This window comes from Pseudonaja textilis, chromosome 4 (assembly GCF_049901715.1).
Source record: "Pseudonaja textilis isolate UNSWEBS1 chromosome 4, rPseTex1.2, whole genome shotgun sequence".
NCBI classification, from domain to species: Eukaryota; Metazoa; Chordata; class Lepidosauria; order Squamata; family Elapidae; genus Pseudonaja; species Pseudonaja textilis.
In genome coordinates this window covers 67442081-67460918 of record NC_141993.1, presented here as the reverse complement: position 1 = coordinate 67460918, position 18838 = coordinate 67442081, and the positions used below count along the sequence as shown (strand labels likewise).

Sequence of the window (18838 nt, the reverse complement as noted above, 5' to 3'; positions counted from 1 at the left end):
CCTCTCATCCTCCCTCCTTCCCTCTTTCTGTTTCGTGGCCTCCTGACCAACTTATATATGGTGCCATGCAGTCAGAAGTATTTTGTGAAAATTTAAGGAGCTGGCATTACATATCTTTACTAACTGTGTGTGTGGGTTTCTCCCAGGATCTAAGCAGAAAGGCCCAGAAGTGTTGTTAAATTTTAATGATCCAAGATCAAGGTGGGAATTCGTTCTTTGTGATTTCTTTTATCATTCTTTTCAAACCTGAACAGAAAGTTTTCTACTGACTTAGGACAGTGCAGGGTTTTTAATTTAATACTTTACAGATTTTTGGACCACTCTGTACTCTCAACTGGAAAGCAGTATTTTTGCTGACCTTGTTGGAAGACTAATGCTGTTTCTGGGAAATAAGTGAAACAGGCAGTTCTTTGTTGGCAAGAGCAAAGAGAAAGAGAAGAGAGGGAGACAGCTCCCCCCTCCCTTTCATAATGCCATGACTAAGTCAGAAGTGTAATGTGGCTGGATTTTCTTCCTATCTCTGCAAACATATGTTTTTCATCAGACTGCTTTGCATGACACTTGATGCTCTCAAGTTTGCAACAAACTGGAGTGGGATGAAATATATAAATAGGGACTAGTTCACAACTGACTAGAGATCCTAATAAAACCTACTGGAGTTTTAACAGCTCACTGCTATCCCAGTATTGAACTACAGTTTCCAGAGTTTATACAAGTATTCTTAAAGCTGCTCAGTGCTGTAAGTTGCAGGATATCAAAAGCATAACAAAACCATAATTCAGAATTTATTCCTTCAGTAAACTATTATAATTTATCAGTGTCTTTGCCTCATTATACTCGTTGGTATCTTCCCACTTAGAAGCATGTTAAGGAAAATCTTGTGCTGTCCTAGCCTGTAGACAATTTAAAAAAATATGAGTCAGAAAAACAAATTGCAACAGATAGTGAAGGCTTTTGTAATAGTGGCAAATGAAATATTTAAAGGAAAAATACAAACCACTCTGTTCTGAGACAAGGGACCCCAGTCTGATAATTTTCAGATTTGTTGGACTTCAGCTGGGTGGGAATTATAGATTTCAATAAATCTGGAGATCACCAGAATTATACTGAATTCTTTTGTAACAGGTAAGACACTGTTTTCTGTTAGATTCTTGAATAATAGTGAATGTATTCCCCTCCCTTTCACTAACAGATTATACTAAGATTAGATTTTGGAGCAATCTGAGGACCCAGAGACATGACTCCCAGAATTCCCCTAAGAAGCTATTATAAGATTTACTGCCGTTTTTAAGCAAGATGCACATAAAAACTAGAATATTAAGCCGTAAATAGATGTGATGCAGGTTTGGTTTTATAGTCCTTTACATTCCCCCGCCAAAGCATGGGGCAATTCCTCCAGAAATTCCTTTCTCCTTCAGTTTTTACATCAACATATTTCCCAGTATGATAGTTCATGTATGTATGTATGTATGTATGTATGTAAAATGTTTATAGCCTGCTCAGCAAGGCATATATGCAGATGTCAAAAAGCCAACATGGTGGCTGGAACAACCCAACTTCATCTTAGCTTCTTTTTTATAAGCCGTATATACTTCTTGGACCAGCACTTACCCCATGGACACCTCTTCCCCACAGTTATTTTTTAAACTGAATATACGAACCACAAATAGAGAGAGAAATCTAGCAGACATTTATCACACACAACAGAGGAGCCACAAAGGAGGGGGTCAACTTATTCCCCAAAGCACCAGAAGGCAGGACAAGAAGTGCTGATGGAAACTAATTAAGGTGAGAGCCAACCTAGAACTAAGGAAAAATTTCCTAACAGTTAGAACCAAGAACTTGTGGGTGCTCGATCACTGAAGGTTTTTAAGAAAAGATTGGACAACCATTTGTCTGAAATGGTATAGGGTTTCCTGTTTGAGCAGGGTTGAACTAGAAGACTTCCAAGATCTCTTAACATTCTGTTATTCTTATATTTTCCTTGCACGAATGTTGCTGCACTACTGTATGCTTTCCATCCTATATTGGGGCTTTCTATTTATTTCCGCTCAGCTGAAAAAGAAATTTCAAGTTAAATTAAACCTTTCTAAATTATGAGGAGAGGAGGAAAAAAAAAACTACAATTGGTGTAATTAATATCAATGATATAAGAAATAGGAACTTTAAAGAAATGCTGACATTGCTGAAAAATAATTAGTATAATGTAACAGCGGTTCTGAAAGTATATGATTCGGATATTCATATCATTACAGTATTCACAGATGGCCTGATTTCCATTTACTGCAGCACAAAGCCAAAAACAGTGGCCGTTTGTGGAGGAAAAGGCACTCTTTGTTTAAATGGTATAGACAGATTTCCTAGGGGAAAAAGTTTGCAAAAAGCCAGCTGTGAATTTTTCTTCCTTTTGCTGTTAATGAAAGCAAAGATTAGGTTTCTTGCTTTGAATGTATTACTCTCCTACTACTGTTGAAACATGAAATAAAAGGACACAAAGTTTCCTGTGGTTTTTCCAACAATAGTAAATAAACCACCTGTGCCCCTTCATGATATATTGCTATATTTCCATTCCTTTTCTTATTCTCCAACCTGTTAACCCATGCATTTGAGTTGCTTACGTGGGCATTGTCTAATTTTGATTTGTGAGTTCCACTTCCCCCAAAAAGTTACCCTGGCCTTTACCTTTGCTATTTGCAAAGTCTTCAGCCATAGTGATCAGAAATCCACACCTTCATATCAGGGGTCATGAACCAAAAACTAGGTAGGCGGGGCCAAAAATGAATTTTTATTTAATTAAATTTCAGAGCAAGTTTAATTTATATTAATTTAATTAATAAAACTAATATGAAACATATATCCTACATATTTAATAATTTCCCCACTGTCATAAAAAATTAACAGGTAACGTTCTGGGACCTGTCTAAAACTGCTTTTTCAAAAGGTAACTGGACTTTCTTTTTCTTTGAAGATGTTTCCCTGAAGTTTCTTCAGTTTGGACTAAATGGAAGGATTTATACTCCTCGCAGTCATCCGGTTGTTAGCACTCTTTTGGGGAGTTGTTGGGGCTACTTTGAAGTTTATCTATCTATACCCTCAGGGTATAGTGCAAATGGGTGTGGAACCTTCTTGGAACTGCTGAAAGGAGTGTGTTGTAAGCAGGAGATAAATGATGTCCTATCCCTCCCACTCTGTTGAAAGAGGGCTGTTCAGTTTTAATGTGGATGGACTCTCTGACCCCTCTTTCAAATTGGTCATCTCTGTCCAGAATATGGAATTTGTGTCTTCGATTTTGACAGAATAACCTTTGTCTTTCAAGTGCAGATGGACTGCTAATTCTTGTCCTGATGGGTATGTCTTCCTATGTTGTGCCACGTGTTTCTGAAGTGGTTGTTTTGTTTCTGCCATGTACAGATCTGCACATATCTAACTGCATTGTACTGCGTATATCAAATTGCTCAGTTTGTGTCTGGGTGTTTTATCCCTGGGGTGGACAAGCTTTTGCCTTAGTGTATTTTGGAGGTTTAAAGTGTGAGTGTATATTGTTTTGGTTGAAAATCCCAAGCTTTTCAAATATTCCTGAAATTAACGGTGCAAGAGAATTGAAACATCTTCAAGGATAAACAAAAAAAGTCCAGTTTCCTTTTGAAAAAGCACCTCTGAAACAACCATGACCTGAATGACTGAGAATCTCAATAGACATTCTGGGGCCTGGCTTAAATTCTGCAGCCAGAGGTTGGTAATCCTTAATAGCAAGGTATCTGCTTATCACCACTCTCGAATCACATGGGGGCTCAGATGTTGTATTTACCAGAGAATACAGTGCTTCACTTACCAGCTCTGTCAGTCATTCAGTTACCAGCTCTGTCAGATCCACCACAAGACAGCGTGAGAGATCTTCATGCCCAAGGTGAGATCCAGGCTTTGAAGTCCAATGGAATATGGGCTATCTAGGAATATGCAGTGAGAAGGGGTAGGAATTTGAGAAAATTTAGACTAGTGCAGCAGAATGTTACATTCAGCTTGTATGAAATTAAGATATTATTACTGAACTATTTTGGGGCAAGCACATGGGAGATTAATTCTCCATTTGTGGATATTCTTAGTTAACACAGAAAGCTATTTGTGTATATAAGGCCATAATGTCCTCCAAACACTGTCAGTAATGTTTAAAATGTTATCTGTGGTGTAGTGCATAAACTTGGACTTCATGGCTTACAATTTAACTTATTTTTGAAGAGAGAAATTGAATGCTGACTTCTGTTTCATTTGCAAAGTGGTGGCCGGGGATAGCACAATTCAGAAAATATTTCCTAAATTGACTCCATCTGTTACACATGGATATAAAATTGCTTCTATCTAATTCTGGGTGGGATGAGGGCTTTGAAAGCCATTTGGCTTGTTTTGAAACTGGCTGTCTTGGTATTAAGCCACAGTCTTATTCCAGCAAAATGATAAGCTATTAGGGAAGGCCCATCACATTGCTGACATGGCTGTTGAGATTTCACAGTCTCTGAGGGTAACTGCATAGATTGTTTTCTATTCCCTTTACTGTAGATCAGATTGTAGTCCTAAGTGGCATTGCTCAACTAACAATATGTGCGAGGAGTCACACCTCAGTTTTAGATAAGAGAAGATGTGCTGTCTCTGCAAGCAGTACATCATGTCAAAAGCAGAGGTGAAGATATTTTTGTCAAAATGTTCTCAGCAATTGATACTGCTGCCCTATCAAAGGATAAACTGGACTACTGATGGTACTTCTGCTACAATTGGATTTATGGAGAGATTTGTGGCATTACTGAAGAAAAAATAGAATTTCTCAAAATTGGTATGTCACACTCAATAGCATTCCATTACACCTTTATGTACAATCACCTTGCTTCAACTTGACAGTGAAAATGTTAACTTTATAAAAGAGGAGTATTGGAACATACTGGAGGAACCGGATAGTTGCATGATGATCTGATATATAGTGTTGCTGTGATGTTTATTGACTGAGATGAGAACAGATGTTCCAGTACACGTACATACATATGTGTACACACACACACACACACACACACACACACACACGAGCTGAAAGATGAATTACCGATTTCCCCAGATAACAAAGTCAATCCATGCTGTCATTTCCGACTACTTTATGCAGCACACCAATCTGGGTTTCCTTCAGTTATATATATGATGTGTGTGTGTGTGTCTGTCTGTCTGTCTGTCTGTCTGTCTCACTGAAGGATATGTGGCAAGAGGAGCTAAAGAGTAGTAAATCGAGCTATTTCCCAGCACATTTAGCATATTCAACCACTCAGTATGCCAATGAATTTTTAGAGGAACTCCTAAAGATCTTGAGGAACATTTTCAAGATCTAAAGTCCATTTACTATTGTAGTTGATTCAAAAGCCATGTTCAGGCAATGTCTATCACAACAGGAGTGATATGGTTAACTGATAATCAACCTGAAAAAGCAGCTATGAGTTGCGACACTATCAGTGTAACCAGACACCCCAAAACAAACAAGACTACACATTAAGAGTCATTAAGAGGGTTTCAGTCATTTGATTTAAATACAATATAAAACTCTTCTTTCTGCTCAACTGCATTATATTTTTCTCGAATGATTTTGCCATTTGTGGCCCTAGTCTCTCTCTCTCTCTCTCTCTCTCTCTCTCTCCCTCCCTCCCTCTCTCTCTCTCTCTCTTTTTTTTTTTTGCAATGTAACCCTCAACCAACTGTTCATAGGTCAGTGATGCCCCTGAAGTGGCCAACATTTGTATCCGTGTGCTAAGGAAAGAGGGAGCCATAGTTTCTAGCGTTTTTTTTTCTTTTCCCAAAGATTCCAATGAACAGGGCAAAGACATTGTGATATGAAAGAAATATATTGGGGTAGATTTTCTTTTTTCTTTTTCTTTTTCAAACATGGCTCATATCTTCCCAACGGCTTGTGCACCAGTTGTATCGTGTTTTATTTTGTGCTCAAAATCAGAAGTCACCTTAGTTTTTCTGTGGTTTGCTGATTTACACTTTTTCAAGAAAAGCCCTGGGAGGGGTACATGAATTCCATAGGCTATAGGAATGCCTGCCCATTTGGTAAGAGAAAAAGGGAAAGATTCTGAACACTTCTGACCCTGAGAAAGGAGAGGAAGAAAGAATGCAATGTGACTTGCATATTGATTTAGTGACCACAGCCATGGCCTAAGATTATTTGTTTGTTATTTATAGGATATATAAAGCTGCCCACCAACAATTTATGACTCTAGGCAGCATACTGAACTGAGTATTAAAAAAACCTCTTACATAGACCAGGCTTGGAGTAACAAACCCTTTCTTTCCTAAGAACTGTACAACTGAACATCATTAGCATGCTGATGATACTTGTCTCTGTGCCGACGATGATTTCATCCAGTTTCTTCATGTAGATGTTAAACAAAAATGGAGACACAAAAATGGAGAGAGAATAGAGCTCTGGGGCACCTCTCAAAGCAGGCACCCATCTTTTGACGCACCATACTGACTGCATCTAATCCTGCAGAAAGTGGGAGAACTATGGCAACACCATGCCACGTACTCTCAATCCCGAGTTGGTCTGGAATAATACCACAGTCAGTGTTTTTGAATGTCGCTGAAAAATCAACACCAGGACACTATCTTCTTCTCCTGAGCACAGTACAGGTCAGCACAAAGTGCAACCAAGATTACATTAGTGCTATTTCTCATTCTATAAAAGGGATGCAGATGGGAGAACGTTGTTAAATAAATCATACCCCTATGTTGTTCCTCCTGAATTAAAAAAAAGTTACAAACCTAAAACCTATGATAAATATCAAAGTTCCAATCTTTTTTTGTAAATTAGTGAACTCACAAAGTCACTATTGGTATGCATTTTGCTTTGCTCTGTGCTGCCAGCTAAGCTTTGGATTTTAAAAATTTTACAGCCTGAACAGAGAGAATAGGTACTATTTGTGCTATGTACGCTTCAAAAATAATTCAGAGGAACTATTTGGGCTCATGTCCTTGTTCAGTCATCCATGCAAGCTTGAAAAAAGATACCACGGAAGTAGATCATAATGCAACTCTTAAAGAAGCTACAACTTTCTTTCAGGCTTGTGTAGAAACCTAAGAAGAACAAACTGCATTAACAAATATGTTCAGCCTTTCCTTGAGATACTATTTATAATGATTTTCAAAATGTGTATGGCCCTATATATACTACCAGTATGTTTTTAGGACTACAAAGAGAATTAAATCTGTTGAACAGAATAATACACAAGATGGTTTCTGTGCTTACTTATGTAAAAGAAAGGTAACTTCTGAAAAGTATTTTAATCTCCTGAAATATGGCAGCTAATCACTTGATAAAACTGGGAATTGCATGATAGACTCATAATGGTTAAAAAAAGACATCTCCACAAATATCCAGCAGGCACCTACAGTGATGTTTTTTGGTGTTTGTTTATAAAAATCTGCATATGATGTGTAATTATGAGTTTTAATACTTTTAAAAAATGAATATTTAGCTGTGGTGGTGCAGTGGTTAGAATGCAGTATTGCAGGCTGATTCTGCTCACTGTCAGGAGTTCAATCCTGACCAGCTCAAGGTTGACTCAGCCTTCCATTCTTCCAAGATCTGTAAAATGAGAACCCAGATTGTTGGGGGCAATATGCTGACTTCGTAAACTGCTTAGAAAGGACTGTATAGCACTATGAAGTGATATATAAATCTAAGTGCTAATTGTTCAATTGTATTGCTTGTTATTATTTTAACTTCTGCTTGTTTTTAACTATGGACATTCTCCATTTTTTGTAATTTGTGTGTATAGATGGGGAGTTGTTTGGATAGCTATTTTTTTCCACAAATGTTACAGGACAACTGGAACCTTGATTGCATGAATAGACAAGTACAGCATAATTGTATTCTCATAATTTCAAAAATATGCTTATTCTGTAGTAATGAATCACCAGCACCAGCCACAGATGACACCAACTACATCTATATCTCAGCAGAACCACCCTCCCCCAAACCCTCAAGCTGCCTTATTGAACATGCCAAATGCATTGACTTCCCAGCAACAACAACAGCAGAAGCTGAGGCTTCAGAGAATCCAAATGGAGAGAGAGAGAATTCGCATGCGTCAGGAGGAACTCATGCGTCAGGTATTGCAAAAATGTGGGAAGGTATCTTTTTCTTTCTGTAGGTTGCCTAGCAATCCAAGTAAGAGATCACTGAGTAAGGATTCCCCCCACCCAATACTGGAAGATTAGCATCTTTTTATGCATGGCTAAATCTTACAATCAGGAAAAATCCTGATCTATCACTCTTTTGATCTGTTTTTCATCTTTCTGCATGCGGGGAGAGTCCATTTGTCCAATTTTTGGCCCTCTCAAGAACTGGAGGAAAGCTCTTGAAGACAGCTACAAAGAGAAACCTTTAGACTTCACATTGTTATTCTATGGCTGGAAATTTTTCTCATTGGGTTTTGCATTTTTGCTTAGGCTTTAAGGGTTAGGTTTTATTGTGACTCACTTTGTTCAAAACAGATCTGGTGCTTCCTGTACTTGGCTTCAAAGCAAGAAATGTGAACAATTGCAAAGGATGTTTTTCATAGGGTAAAGGAATATTCCACCCTACTGATAATGTACTATGAAAGTATGATTATATGGTTCTACTTTGGTCAATATATTCATCAGCTTCCTCAGAGAAACAATAAGCCAGTTACTTTATTTCCAGCAGTGTTAAAAACAGTTGCTGAGTTGAAAACTGGTCCTTAAAATATTCTGGTTTTTTTTTAAATCAAAGCAACTTCTAATCTTAAAATCACATTTAAGGTGATTTCTATATGTACACACATCAATGCACACTTTTTCCCAAGAAAGTATGTCCTGTCTGTCACAAAAAGAAATTTTTAAAAAAGACTCTGTGAATATTTACCAACTAGAGTGCAAATTGTTTAAAGGATTGCAGCTGGTAAGCAAAATAGTTTTTTTGTTTTTTAATTGGGAGTAAGCCCAACTGAACTGGATAGATATGATTTCAGACTAAACATAAGTAAGTTCAGAATGTGAAACTTTTGAAGCAGAGGAGGATGGGAGAAACTGTCAAACCTACAGTGTTATTTTGCTTTTGGGATTTGGATCTAACCTCCTTCAGCTATTCCAGGGTAGCATTTGTTTATACTGTATTTAGTAATACAGTCTCACATTTCTTGGCAGTAGAATGAATTATGATTTCTATTTGTGTAATGACACCAGTTGGCATATCATTTCTAAAGGTTTGTTAATGCTCAGTCAAATGTTATAAGATGCAATGAACCCAGCACGTTATATCAAAGCTTGTGCCTTGAAATCTCCTCCTTTCTCTTTTTTTGTATATTGTTTGATTGCTTGTACTATCTGAAGAAATGAAAACTTTTCATTTCTCTTAAAAGCCAGTAATAAAATTGAGAAATGTGACATGAATATAAAATAATTTAGCTAGATATTATTTGGCTGCAGTATGTTGTGTCTTTGTTCACAGATACTTTAAGAACACAAAGTTTTCCTACCAAAATAGTTTAAATGATACACTTTAGAACAGGGGTGCCAAACTCGACTTCATTGAGGCCACATCAGGATTGTGTTTGACCTCGGCGGGCCAGTGGGCATAATAAGTTGTGGGCATGGTCAGGGTAGGCGTGGCTCTCTGCCAGTGAAAACAGAGCCCAGGAGTGCCAGCAGAGGCACTGCAGGCCAGTCCTTCACTTTTTCCAGGATAGCCCAATTGGCCAGATGCGGCCCACAGTCCTTGAGTTTGACACCTCTGCTTTAGAGGTTCCCATTCAATTATTACATTCTGCCACTGAATCTATATTAAGAAAGTCTGAATTGGAAGAAGATGAGGATTACTTTAAAATATACTAGTTATCGAAACATCAAAATTATACTGAATTTTAATTCCACTTTTTCTCTGTGCTCCTTATTTTCATCATTAAATCTTCCAGCTGATTGAATTTTCAAAAATGAAGAGTGGAATTCAGCACAATACTAGTAGTTACTGGTGTTTCAATAACTAGTATTGCACTGAATTCCACTCTTCATTTTTGAAAATCTAGTCAGCTGGAAGATTTAATGATAAAAACAAAGAACACAGAGAAAAAGTGGAATTAAACTTCAATATAAAGAACACCAAACTAGTGCCTGTATGTTTAGCAACTAGTCTTAGAAATGGCAGTGAAGATACTGATGTGGTATCTTTTAGGATCAACAATCAACAGTAAAGGAACAAGACGCTCTGACATGTCTTTGATCTGAAAGATCAGAATTGTGCAGGCACTGGTTTTCCCTGTGATACTCTAAGAGGGTCAAAGTTGGACTTCGAAGAAGCAGGATAGAAAGAATATGGACACTTTTCAGTACTAGAGAGGACTCCTGGGAATACCATGGATAGCTAAGAAACAAACAATTGGATTATAGAATAAGTAAATCCAGAGTTCCCATTTGAAGCACAAATGATCAGGTTCAAATTACCATATTTTGAGATGTTATGTGACGACCTACCTGTCTTGAGAAAGTTGGAAGGAAAGAGAAGAGGATGACGAGTAATTCGATTACAAAAGTGATGGGTGCACCATTGGAAGAGATAAAGGGCCAGATTGGGAACAGGACCTTATGAATAAGATCTGTTTATATTAATTTCTTATTGTTAATATGAAACATAAAAGTGCCCAATATAGCAGTTAATATTTTAAATATCATTAGGCTGCCAAGGGAAAATCCCTATCTGCTTCCTTTAGTGTACTGTTGTGCAGTATTATAATACAGTTTCCCCAGCATGGTATTTTCCAAATAAGTTGGTCTCTTAATTCTCATCCCAGTGTCTTGAGAATTCAGATACTTGTAATTCAAACATATCTAGAAGGCAAGCTGCAGAGATGGATGCATCATTATAAAATCTTAGTTATACTATTTTAATTTTTCTTTTTTTTTAAAAACCTCAATATAGATTGCTGTAAGATGTATACATCAAATGCCTGAAATAACTTCAGTTTGAATATAGGTACTGCAGATATAAGATTTTTGAAAATAGTAATTTTCCTGATTTGTGTGAAAATGGTTTATGTTTTCTTGGTGCATCAGGATTGGACAAAATGCTTGTCATCTTTATTTAGTAGCTCGTCCTCAAATTTCTTATCCTCTACAGGTCTCTGCACCTGCTTTATGAAACATTCCCCACATGATGAAAAATAACAAAGAATCATTGCAATACACAAGCAGACTAATTTGAAAAGTTACCCCCTTTGTACCGCTGAGTCCTCTGGCCCTGCAGTTTTAGTTTTGGCTGCTAAATATAACCAGGATTTTTTTTTTCAAAAAAAAGAAACAATCTTGGCCCTTAATCTGTTAGAATTTTTGTGAACTTCCTGTTAGCCCTCGGTATGATACTGAAGCCTGAAAACATGGAAGGGTAGAAGAAGGGTATCACTGTTCAAACAATTTCCTAGGTCCCCTAATCCGTTCCTACTAATGCTGTTGCTGTTTTTGCTATTGCTGCTGTCGCTGCAAACTGTTTTTAAGAAAAAGTGTTTGCATCTGCTGCTAAGCAATTCCCAAGTAGATGAAGAGGGTTTGGGTGAAAATGAGTGCTGAGTTTCTGGCAGGTTCTTCTCAGACTTATCTGGTTGACAGCAGCTTGGCTTCTCTGAAGAGATTTGGGACATCTGCAGCAGCCCTCTCCAGAATGACACTTCCAACACTACACAACTGTCTGGAGTTTCTGGGTTATCTTCCTTTTTAGAAGATTAGAAAAGAACCTTTTGTTTTCTGGCTGCTGGGAGAACAAGAGAATTGGCTTAGTTGTCTAAATGAAAATATGAAATGTGCTTCACACTTATATTGATCATTTTAATTTTTTTCTTTTAAAAAAATAAACTGAAAACATCTGGGGAGGGAGAAACAAAAACTCTACATCTCTTATGTGCATCCTGGTTAGACCCATTGTAGATAATTAATATGCCCACTACAGCTTTCCCATTTTCCTACATATTTCAAGGAAGAACTCATAACTGCTAAATCCTTTCTCATTTAGCAGGATGTGTGACCTCCTCTTAACTTTCTTGGTTTCCATTTCCTCACTCAAATGTGAGCAACCAGTAAGATTTCTGGTTCATATGTACTACTAAGCAAACCATAGAACAAGCTTCTACTTATTGATAGGAAGAGCCAAACAGAAGAAAACAGGCAGTTTAGGCTAATGCACTTACTCTTTCCCAATAAAGTAGGAAATTACATATTTCTGGCTTAGCATTGTTTACAAATGCCAACACTGTTTTTCTGATAACATTTTGTACAATAAATTCATACATCACTTAGCACCCTAGATAAGGAATGCAGAAAAAATATAGAGGTTACACTAATGTTTCTCTTGAGGAACAGGGATTGTATGTAACCACTGAAAGTGCTTTGATTTGGTTGGAATACACATTTTGTATAAAAAGATATAAAAAATGTACATAAGTAAACACTTGGAAGCTGCCCCCACAAACAGTTTGATTGTTGTCTATCAACATGAAGTGCATTTATCTTTTATATCTGTTGTAGCGTAGTTCCACTGCTTCTTTCTGTCATCCTTCCCATGCTTTAATTTGACTTTTTGCTGTGGCCTTGAAGCTGGGCACCTGTTTCTTGTTGACATAATTGACATGTTTTGTCCTAAGAAACTCCCCAAGTTTAGCAACAGCTGGCAGCTGTGCCCTGCTTCTCCCTCCCACTCTTTGCCACAGAACCCCAGAACTAAAAGAGGAAGCATACACTCATTTACCCTAAATGTTCATCCTGCACAAGCCACTGGCTGTACAGAGCATGGCAGATTACATATACCTTGAAATTTTCCTGATTGATTTAAGGCGGGGAGCGTCTTCCTAGTATGAACATGCTCAAGCATTAAGACCCGCAAGGATGGCAGCTTCTGGGAGAGGCTTGTTATATGGGAGAGGGTAAAGGATCTTCTCTGTTGTGGGACCCCAACTTTGGAACGGTCTTCCGTTGCAGGAAAGGCTAGTTCCAGCATTGTTTACCTTTTGCTATCTGGTAAAAATCTTACTTTTATTGTCACATTTGGAATTGGTGTTCACTAATAGTATCAGAATGTTCAGTTTTGCTATTTAGTCTTATTGTGTTGCCATATTTTGCTTTTTTTGTAAATAGTAAATAGTAATTGTTCTCAGGAACATTATTTTTCATGAACTGGATGGTTATTTTACGAAACTGTCATATAGGGATTAGTTTCTGTGGTTCATCTTTCTCTACAACATCTACCTTGAGTGGTGGATCCTCTCTAGGATTTCAAGTCAAAAGTCTATTAGAGTTTGAATTTGGGAATTTATGGGTGCAAAACATTTATTATCCTTCTCAAACTAATTCAAGCACATGCTTCCTCTGGAGGAGTAATAAGGAGTCAGCATGAATATTGAGTCAGCCTATAGATATTTCTATGTGTAAACTCACACAAATTAAAAAAAAATAAATTCAAGATGTCATAACTTGGTTTTGCCTGAAACTAGGCAAGCTTGAAATGTTATTTTAGTAAAAAGTGGATGTTTCATGGCTACTGATAGAAATGAGCAATCTTAGAAACTGAGACATCTAAAGAATACCAAAGGAGGGCCTGGATGTTCAGTTGTTGCTGTGCATCACAGTATCCAAGGAACGGAAGTTTAATAAGGGGCAGGGTGAAACTAGACCCTTCCCGCTCTAAAGGGGCACTTTAGCAGCTGTGCTTGTGTAGCAAGCTATTTCTGCCAGCAAGGTTCCAGGAAATGTGTTGGGAGATTTCTAAAATCATTTGGCATGTCGGGTTTTTTTAAGGTTTACATCAAGGGCCAGTGTGTGCGTGTGTGTGCGCGCGCGCAGAGACAGTGAATAATTTAGTGTACTTCAACCATTTTAAGCCTGCATACATTTTGGCAGCTTTCACAGAAAGCTCTGAAAGAGAAGGCGTTCTGGAGCTGCTGCCACAGCAGGCATTTCAATGCTGTAGCAATGTCAAATAGTTGCCTTGATCCTCCCTTTTGTTTCCACTGGCTGTTCTCCCTCCCCCCCCCGCTCTCCCCACCCCCCTCTTTTTTTGGGTGGTTGTTTTCATTTCGTTTTATTTTATTTTTGACCAAACATGGTGTGCACAGCAACAGCACAAAAGGCAACAGATCAAAAAGGCTCCCGAGGTATCAGTGGCTTTATTTGTAAGGAAATGTCAGTGAGCATACCATGATGGACTGCGGGAGGCAACCCTTTTGCCAGATAACCTGCTGACCATAGAAAAGTGATTTGTCTTGTCCTCGGGACTGTCATTTACCTGGCACTTGCAGGAGCAATCTCCAAACATTTCTGGCCCACCCGGAAAAATCTGAGAAATATGAACTTATTGAAGCCCACAGCAGCAGGCAAGCATTTTGGGCTGGAGCTGGGGGCCTATTCAGGGTTGGGATTCAATTTTTTTAACAACTGGCTCTGTGGGCGTGGCTTAGTTGGTGGGCATGGCTTGGTAATGTGACTGGCTGGGCATGGCCAACTCAACATCACTGACATCGAGGTACGCATCTCCTCGCCTGGCCTCTCTTGGCTGTGGGGATGCCGCAACAGTTGTAAATGTGAAAAATGGTTATAAGTCACTTTTTTCAGTGCCATTGTAACTTTGAATGGTCACTCCACACAAGCAAAGTACCAGCAAAGGAGAGGAAAAAAGAGACGTTCCTGAGACAGGAAGTCTAGTCCTGCCAAGAATATAATAAGGGTTAACGGAGAGGCAGTTTCTGTAAGCAGCACTAGAATGTTTCCTTCCTGCCTACTTTACAGGATTAGGCCAGTAATTTCTTCTAACAACTGTTTCTCTGAACTGCTTAGAATGTTAACAACCGGTTCTAGTGAATAGGTGCGAACCTGTAGAATCCCACCCCTGGGCATATTTGGAATTTCCAAGAACAAATTTAAGCATTTATCTGTCGCCCAACTCAAACCATGTGACTCTTCAGTTATGTACTCAAAGAAGATTAAACCATAATCAATATAAAGGTAACATAACTATTACTGTAAGTATATCTGTATCCTGCTTTTTATTTTATACAGTTCAAGGCATTGTAGTCACTGCTCCCTCCTATTTACCCCACAACAACCTGCCTATGATATGGGTTGAGCTGAGAGAGAGGTACTGGTCCAAACTCACCCAGCTGGCTTTCATGCCTAAGGGAGGATTAGAGTCAGAGGTGGTATTCAGCAGGTTTTGACCAGTTCTGGAGAACCGGTAGCAGAAATTTTGAGTAGTTTGGAGAACCGGCAAATACCACCTCTGACTGGCCCTGCCTATCTATTCTCTGCCTCCTGAGTCCCAGCTAGGTCTTTCTTTGTTGCCCTGCACAGGAGAACAGAGCTGGAAAGCAGGTTAGCGGGGTGGGGAGGAATGGGATTTTGCAGTAACCTTCCCCTAGGAGTGTGGAGGGAATAGAGATTTTGCTTCCCCTGCCACGCCCACCAAGCCAGGCCCACAGAACTGGTAGTAAAAAATTTTTGAACCCCACCACTGACTTGAGTTCAGGGCTTCCTAGACGGTGCAGCTGTAAAACGAGTGACAAGGAGAAGAGCCATTTTTCTCCAAATGACTGGTGCTTTGTTTTCCAGCAAGACCATTTCCTATTGGTTTGTTTTTAATTATATGCTTTTTAAAAAAATGGATAGGTGTCATGGGGCACATCGCTGATGGTGGCCCTCTCAAGAGAACCAGTTGGGGAAGCCCTGTAAAAGTAGACAGACATGAAATATTTCTTTTAAGTGGACTTTAAAAAGAAACTTGACTTACTCAGCAATGTTTTTGGTTTATCTGTCTACTTAAAAAAAATGGCGCCCCTCGAAACAGTTTTCCCCAGATAATTTGCAGAAATAGTTTTTAATGTTTTAAAAAACCTATTGTGATTAACATTAAAATAAACAAGATATATTGATAATACCTATATCACAATGGGGAAAGGTTACAGGAGGTCTTGTTCAGATTCTTGGATATGTCCTATGCAGAAAGTGATGATGAATTGGGGCCTTTTTGAGAAGGTCACTTTGTCTTCCAGCTGAGACCTGATGATCTCAGATCTACAAAATTAAATACTTTTGATCGAAGTATAATCTACTTTTAAAATGTTCTAGTTGTTGTTATTTTCTTCGCAAAGTCTAGTTCAGATTTACCTTTGCTTCTGAGATTTTTTGTTTTATTTTACCAAGCTAGCCTACAGCCTGGGATTTCCTGGGTGTCTCCCATTTAAGTATTCATCTGCTCTCACCCTGTTTAATTTTCCTGAGTTGCTTTACATCCTGGTTGTTCAAGAGGTTCTTTAATTGAAAGTGATGAATTCACTTAGTTACATAAAGCTTTTACAAAAAGTATAAATGATGGCTGCTTTGTATGAAAATGTATTTTACTTACTTAGAGTAGTACCTACACTAATCTAGGAAGTACTTAGGAATCTTTAAAGTTTGATGGGAAACAGCCCTACCCACTTGCCTTCTGGTAAATGGGAATTTTGTCACCAACCATGCTTACTATATATAGTAGCCATTTTGAGCCTGAGCAACCATTTTTCATGATAGCCATTTTGCCAGAGTGCCCTTGGAATGTATCCAAAATGTGAAATGTGCCCTTCCTGATTTGCAAAATGAATTGGACAAAATCAAACAAATGTTTTTTCTAATATTTTGAAAGACTTGGAGCTGAAGAAGAGCACATTAAGTTCATTGGATTATAGCCAAGAACATTTGATGGCTGTATGTTTAAACCTGCAGTATATTTATATGTTTTTCTTTGAACATTTTGTTTTGGGAAGATGACAGAAAGGCATTATCTCTGCCCTTTTTCCAGCAGAAATCTCTCTCAAGTTTTCCATAAGAATTGCACCCTTTCATCATTCTTTTTCCCCCACAAGGTGTCACTCTCAGACCATCTGTGTTTGTGTGTGTGTGTGTGTGTGTGTGATTGATTGATTGATTGATTGATTGAGTCATGGCAGTTTCCACATATTTATCATGGAGTTTTCTATTCCCATCTCATTGCTTGTTCCTAATTAGTTTCATGATAAAATATAGAAAGCAAAAACCTTCATATTAATTTTATATATAAACTTTTGCTCATCTATTGTAGCAAATTTCCTGGCTATGGATTGTACTTAACTATAAATCCATTTGAATTTCTTACAGAAATCTGTTGAATCAAGCAGTTTAGGTAAACATACTTTCTTCTTACCATAGCGAAATCAATAGTGTGCATACCATACATAAAGTATATAGTCTCTTTCAAATATAAAAACAGTGTTGGTATCTCCAAATTGACTACAAAGTTCTGTACTGTTTAATGCTGGATTTACTAGTCGAAGCTGATGTTAGGTCTTCCAATAATCTAGGTTTTTTGGCTTTAGATGGTCAAAAGAAAAGGGTTTATTTATAAGACATTTTCTTGGTTTCTCTGGGCATGATCCAATGAGAAATCTTTCCAGGTCAGATTTTCTGCTTTCCTCCAAGTTTCCTCTTGTATTTTCCAAGCATTGTTTGTCCTAGGTTTGTTAGTTATGGTTCCTTGTTCTCCCCCCACCCCATTTTTTCCTTTTCCTTTCCCTTCCTTCCTTCCTTATTTACTTACTTACTTATCTTTTATCTGTCTAATATAACCCTCCCAACTATCCTCCCAAACTCCTAGAACTAGTTGTTCTAATATTTTGCTGATTAAAATAAACACATTCTGATATTCTCTCACTTTCCTTGCCTGCTATCTTCTTTAAAAACTTATTCTGCATTTCATATCTTGAATTACTTTTTTCTACATTAGCTTTTACTGCTTTCCAAAAGGTGGTGTTTCTTTTTTCTTTTTTAAGTAGAACATCTTTAAGTAAAAATAATTTTAATTTCACTACTGTTGAGATGCATTGATTCCTCAGTATAGTATTTATATCTAGAAGATGGCAGGGGGATGGTGGATTCTGAAAAACTCTAGGGCAGGGGTGTCAAACTTGTGTCATCACGGCATCGTCACATGATGTATCAGTATTTTATTACCCTTTGCTAAACCACGCGTGGGCAGCACATGACACATCTGGCTCACGGCCCGTGAGTTTGACAGTTCTGTTCTAGGGCATGTATATGAATCTCTCAAACAATTTTCGGAATAATGAAAAAGATTGCTGTATTTTATTGAGGAAATACTAGCAACTACTACTAATAAATCAGGGAAAAGATAGATAGATAGATAGATAGATAGATAGATAGATAGATAGATAGATAGATAGATAGATAGATAGATAGATAGATAGATTGTGTGTGTTTGTGAATGACTCAAATGAGCTCCAGTAATTTGCATTTTTGGCTGTCCATGCACCAACACTGACAATATGTGTTCTTTTTTAAATTTAGGAAGCTGATTTGTACAGACAACTTCCCATGGAATCTGAGAACCTTGCCCCTGTTCATACTGCTGTGAGCACACCTAACATGACACAGGACATGAGATCTATTACAAATAATGGATCAGATCCCTTTCTGAACAGGCAAGTACCGTGTTTGCCCACCAGTCATTTTATGTTCTATGATAAAGGCCTTTGCTTACCTGTTAAAGCACATGAATAGAGATTCCTTTAGTTGCAATTTTACTTATGAGTTACAAAAGCTTTAATTGAATAGCCATTTAACCTTTTTGATTCTGATCAATTGTGATCTGCTTACTCTGTATTTGCATTTTCAGTGACGTGTAGAAAATTGGCCAAAGATATTTCTCATATGGGAACAGGCAGGCAAGGCTATAGGATACCAAACTGACATTTAGCCTGAGAAGACAAATTTGGTATAT

General features: G+C 37.9%; 1 protein-coding gene across 1 annotated transcript in view; it reads left to right on the top strand.

The window, feature by feature from the left end:
* WWTR1 (WW domain containing transcription regulator 1) overlaps positions 1-18838 on the top strand; it is an 89769-nt gene that overhangs the window by 65990 nt on the left and 4941 nt on the right. The window contains exons 3-4 of the mRNA XM_026701595.2: positions 7943-8148; positions 18406-18539. Of these exons, the coding sequence (XP_026557380.1) occupies positions 7943-8148; positions 18406-18539 (340 nt within the window). The remainder of the gene's footprint in view (positions 1-7942; positions 8149-18405; positions 18540-18838) is intronic.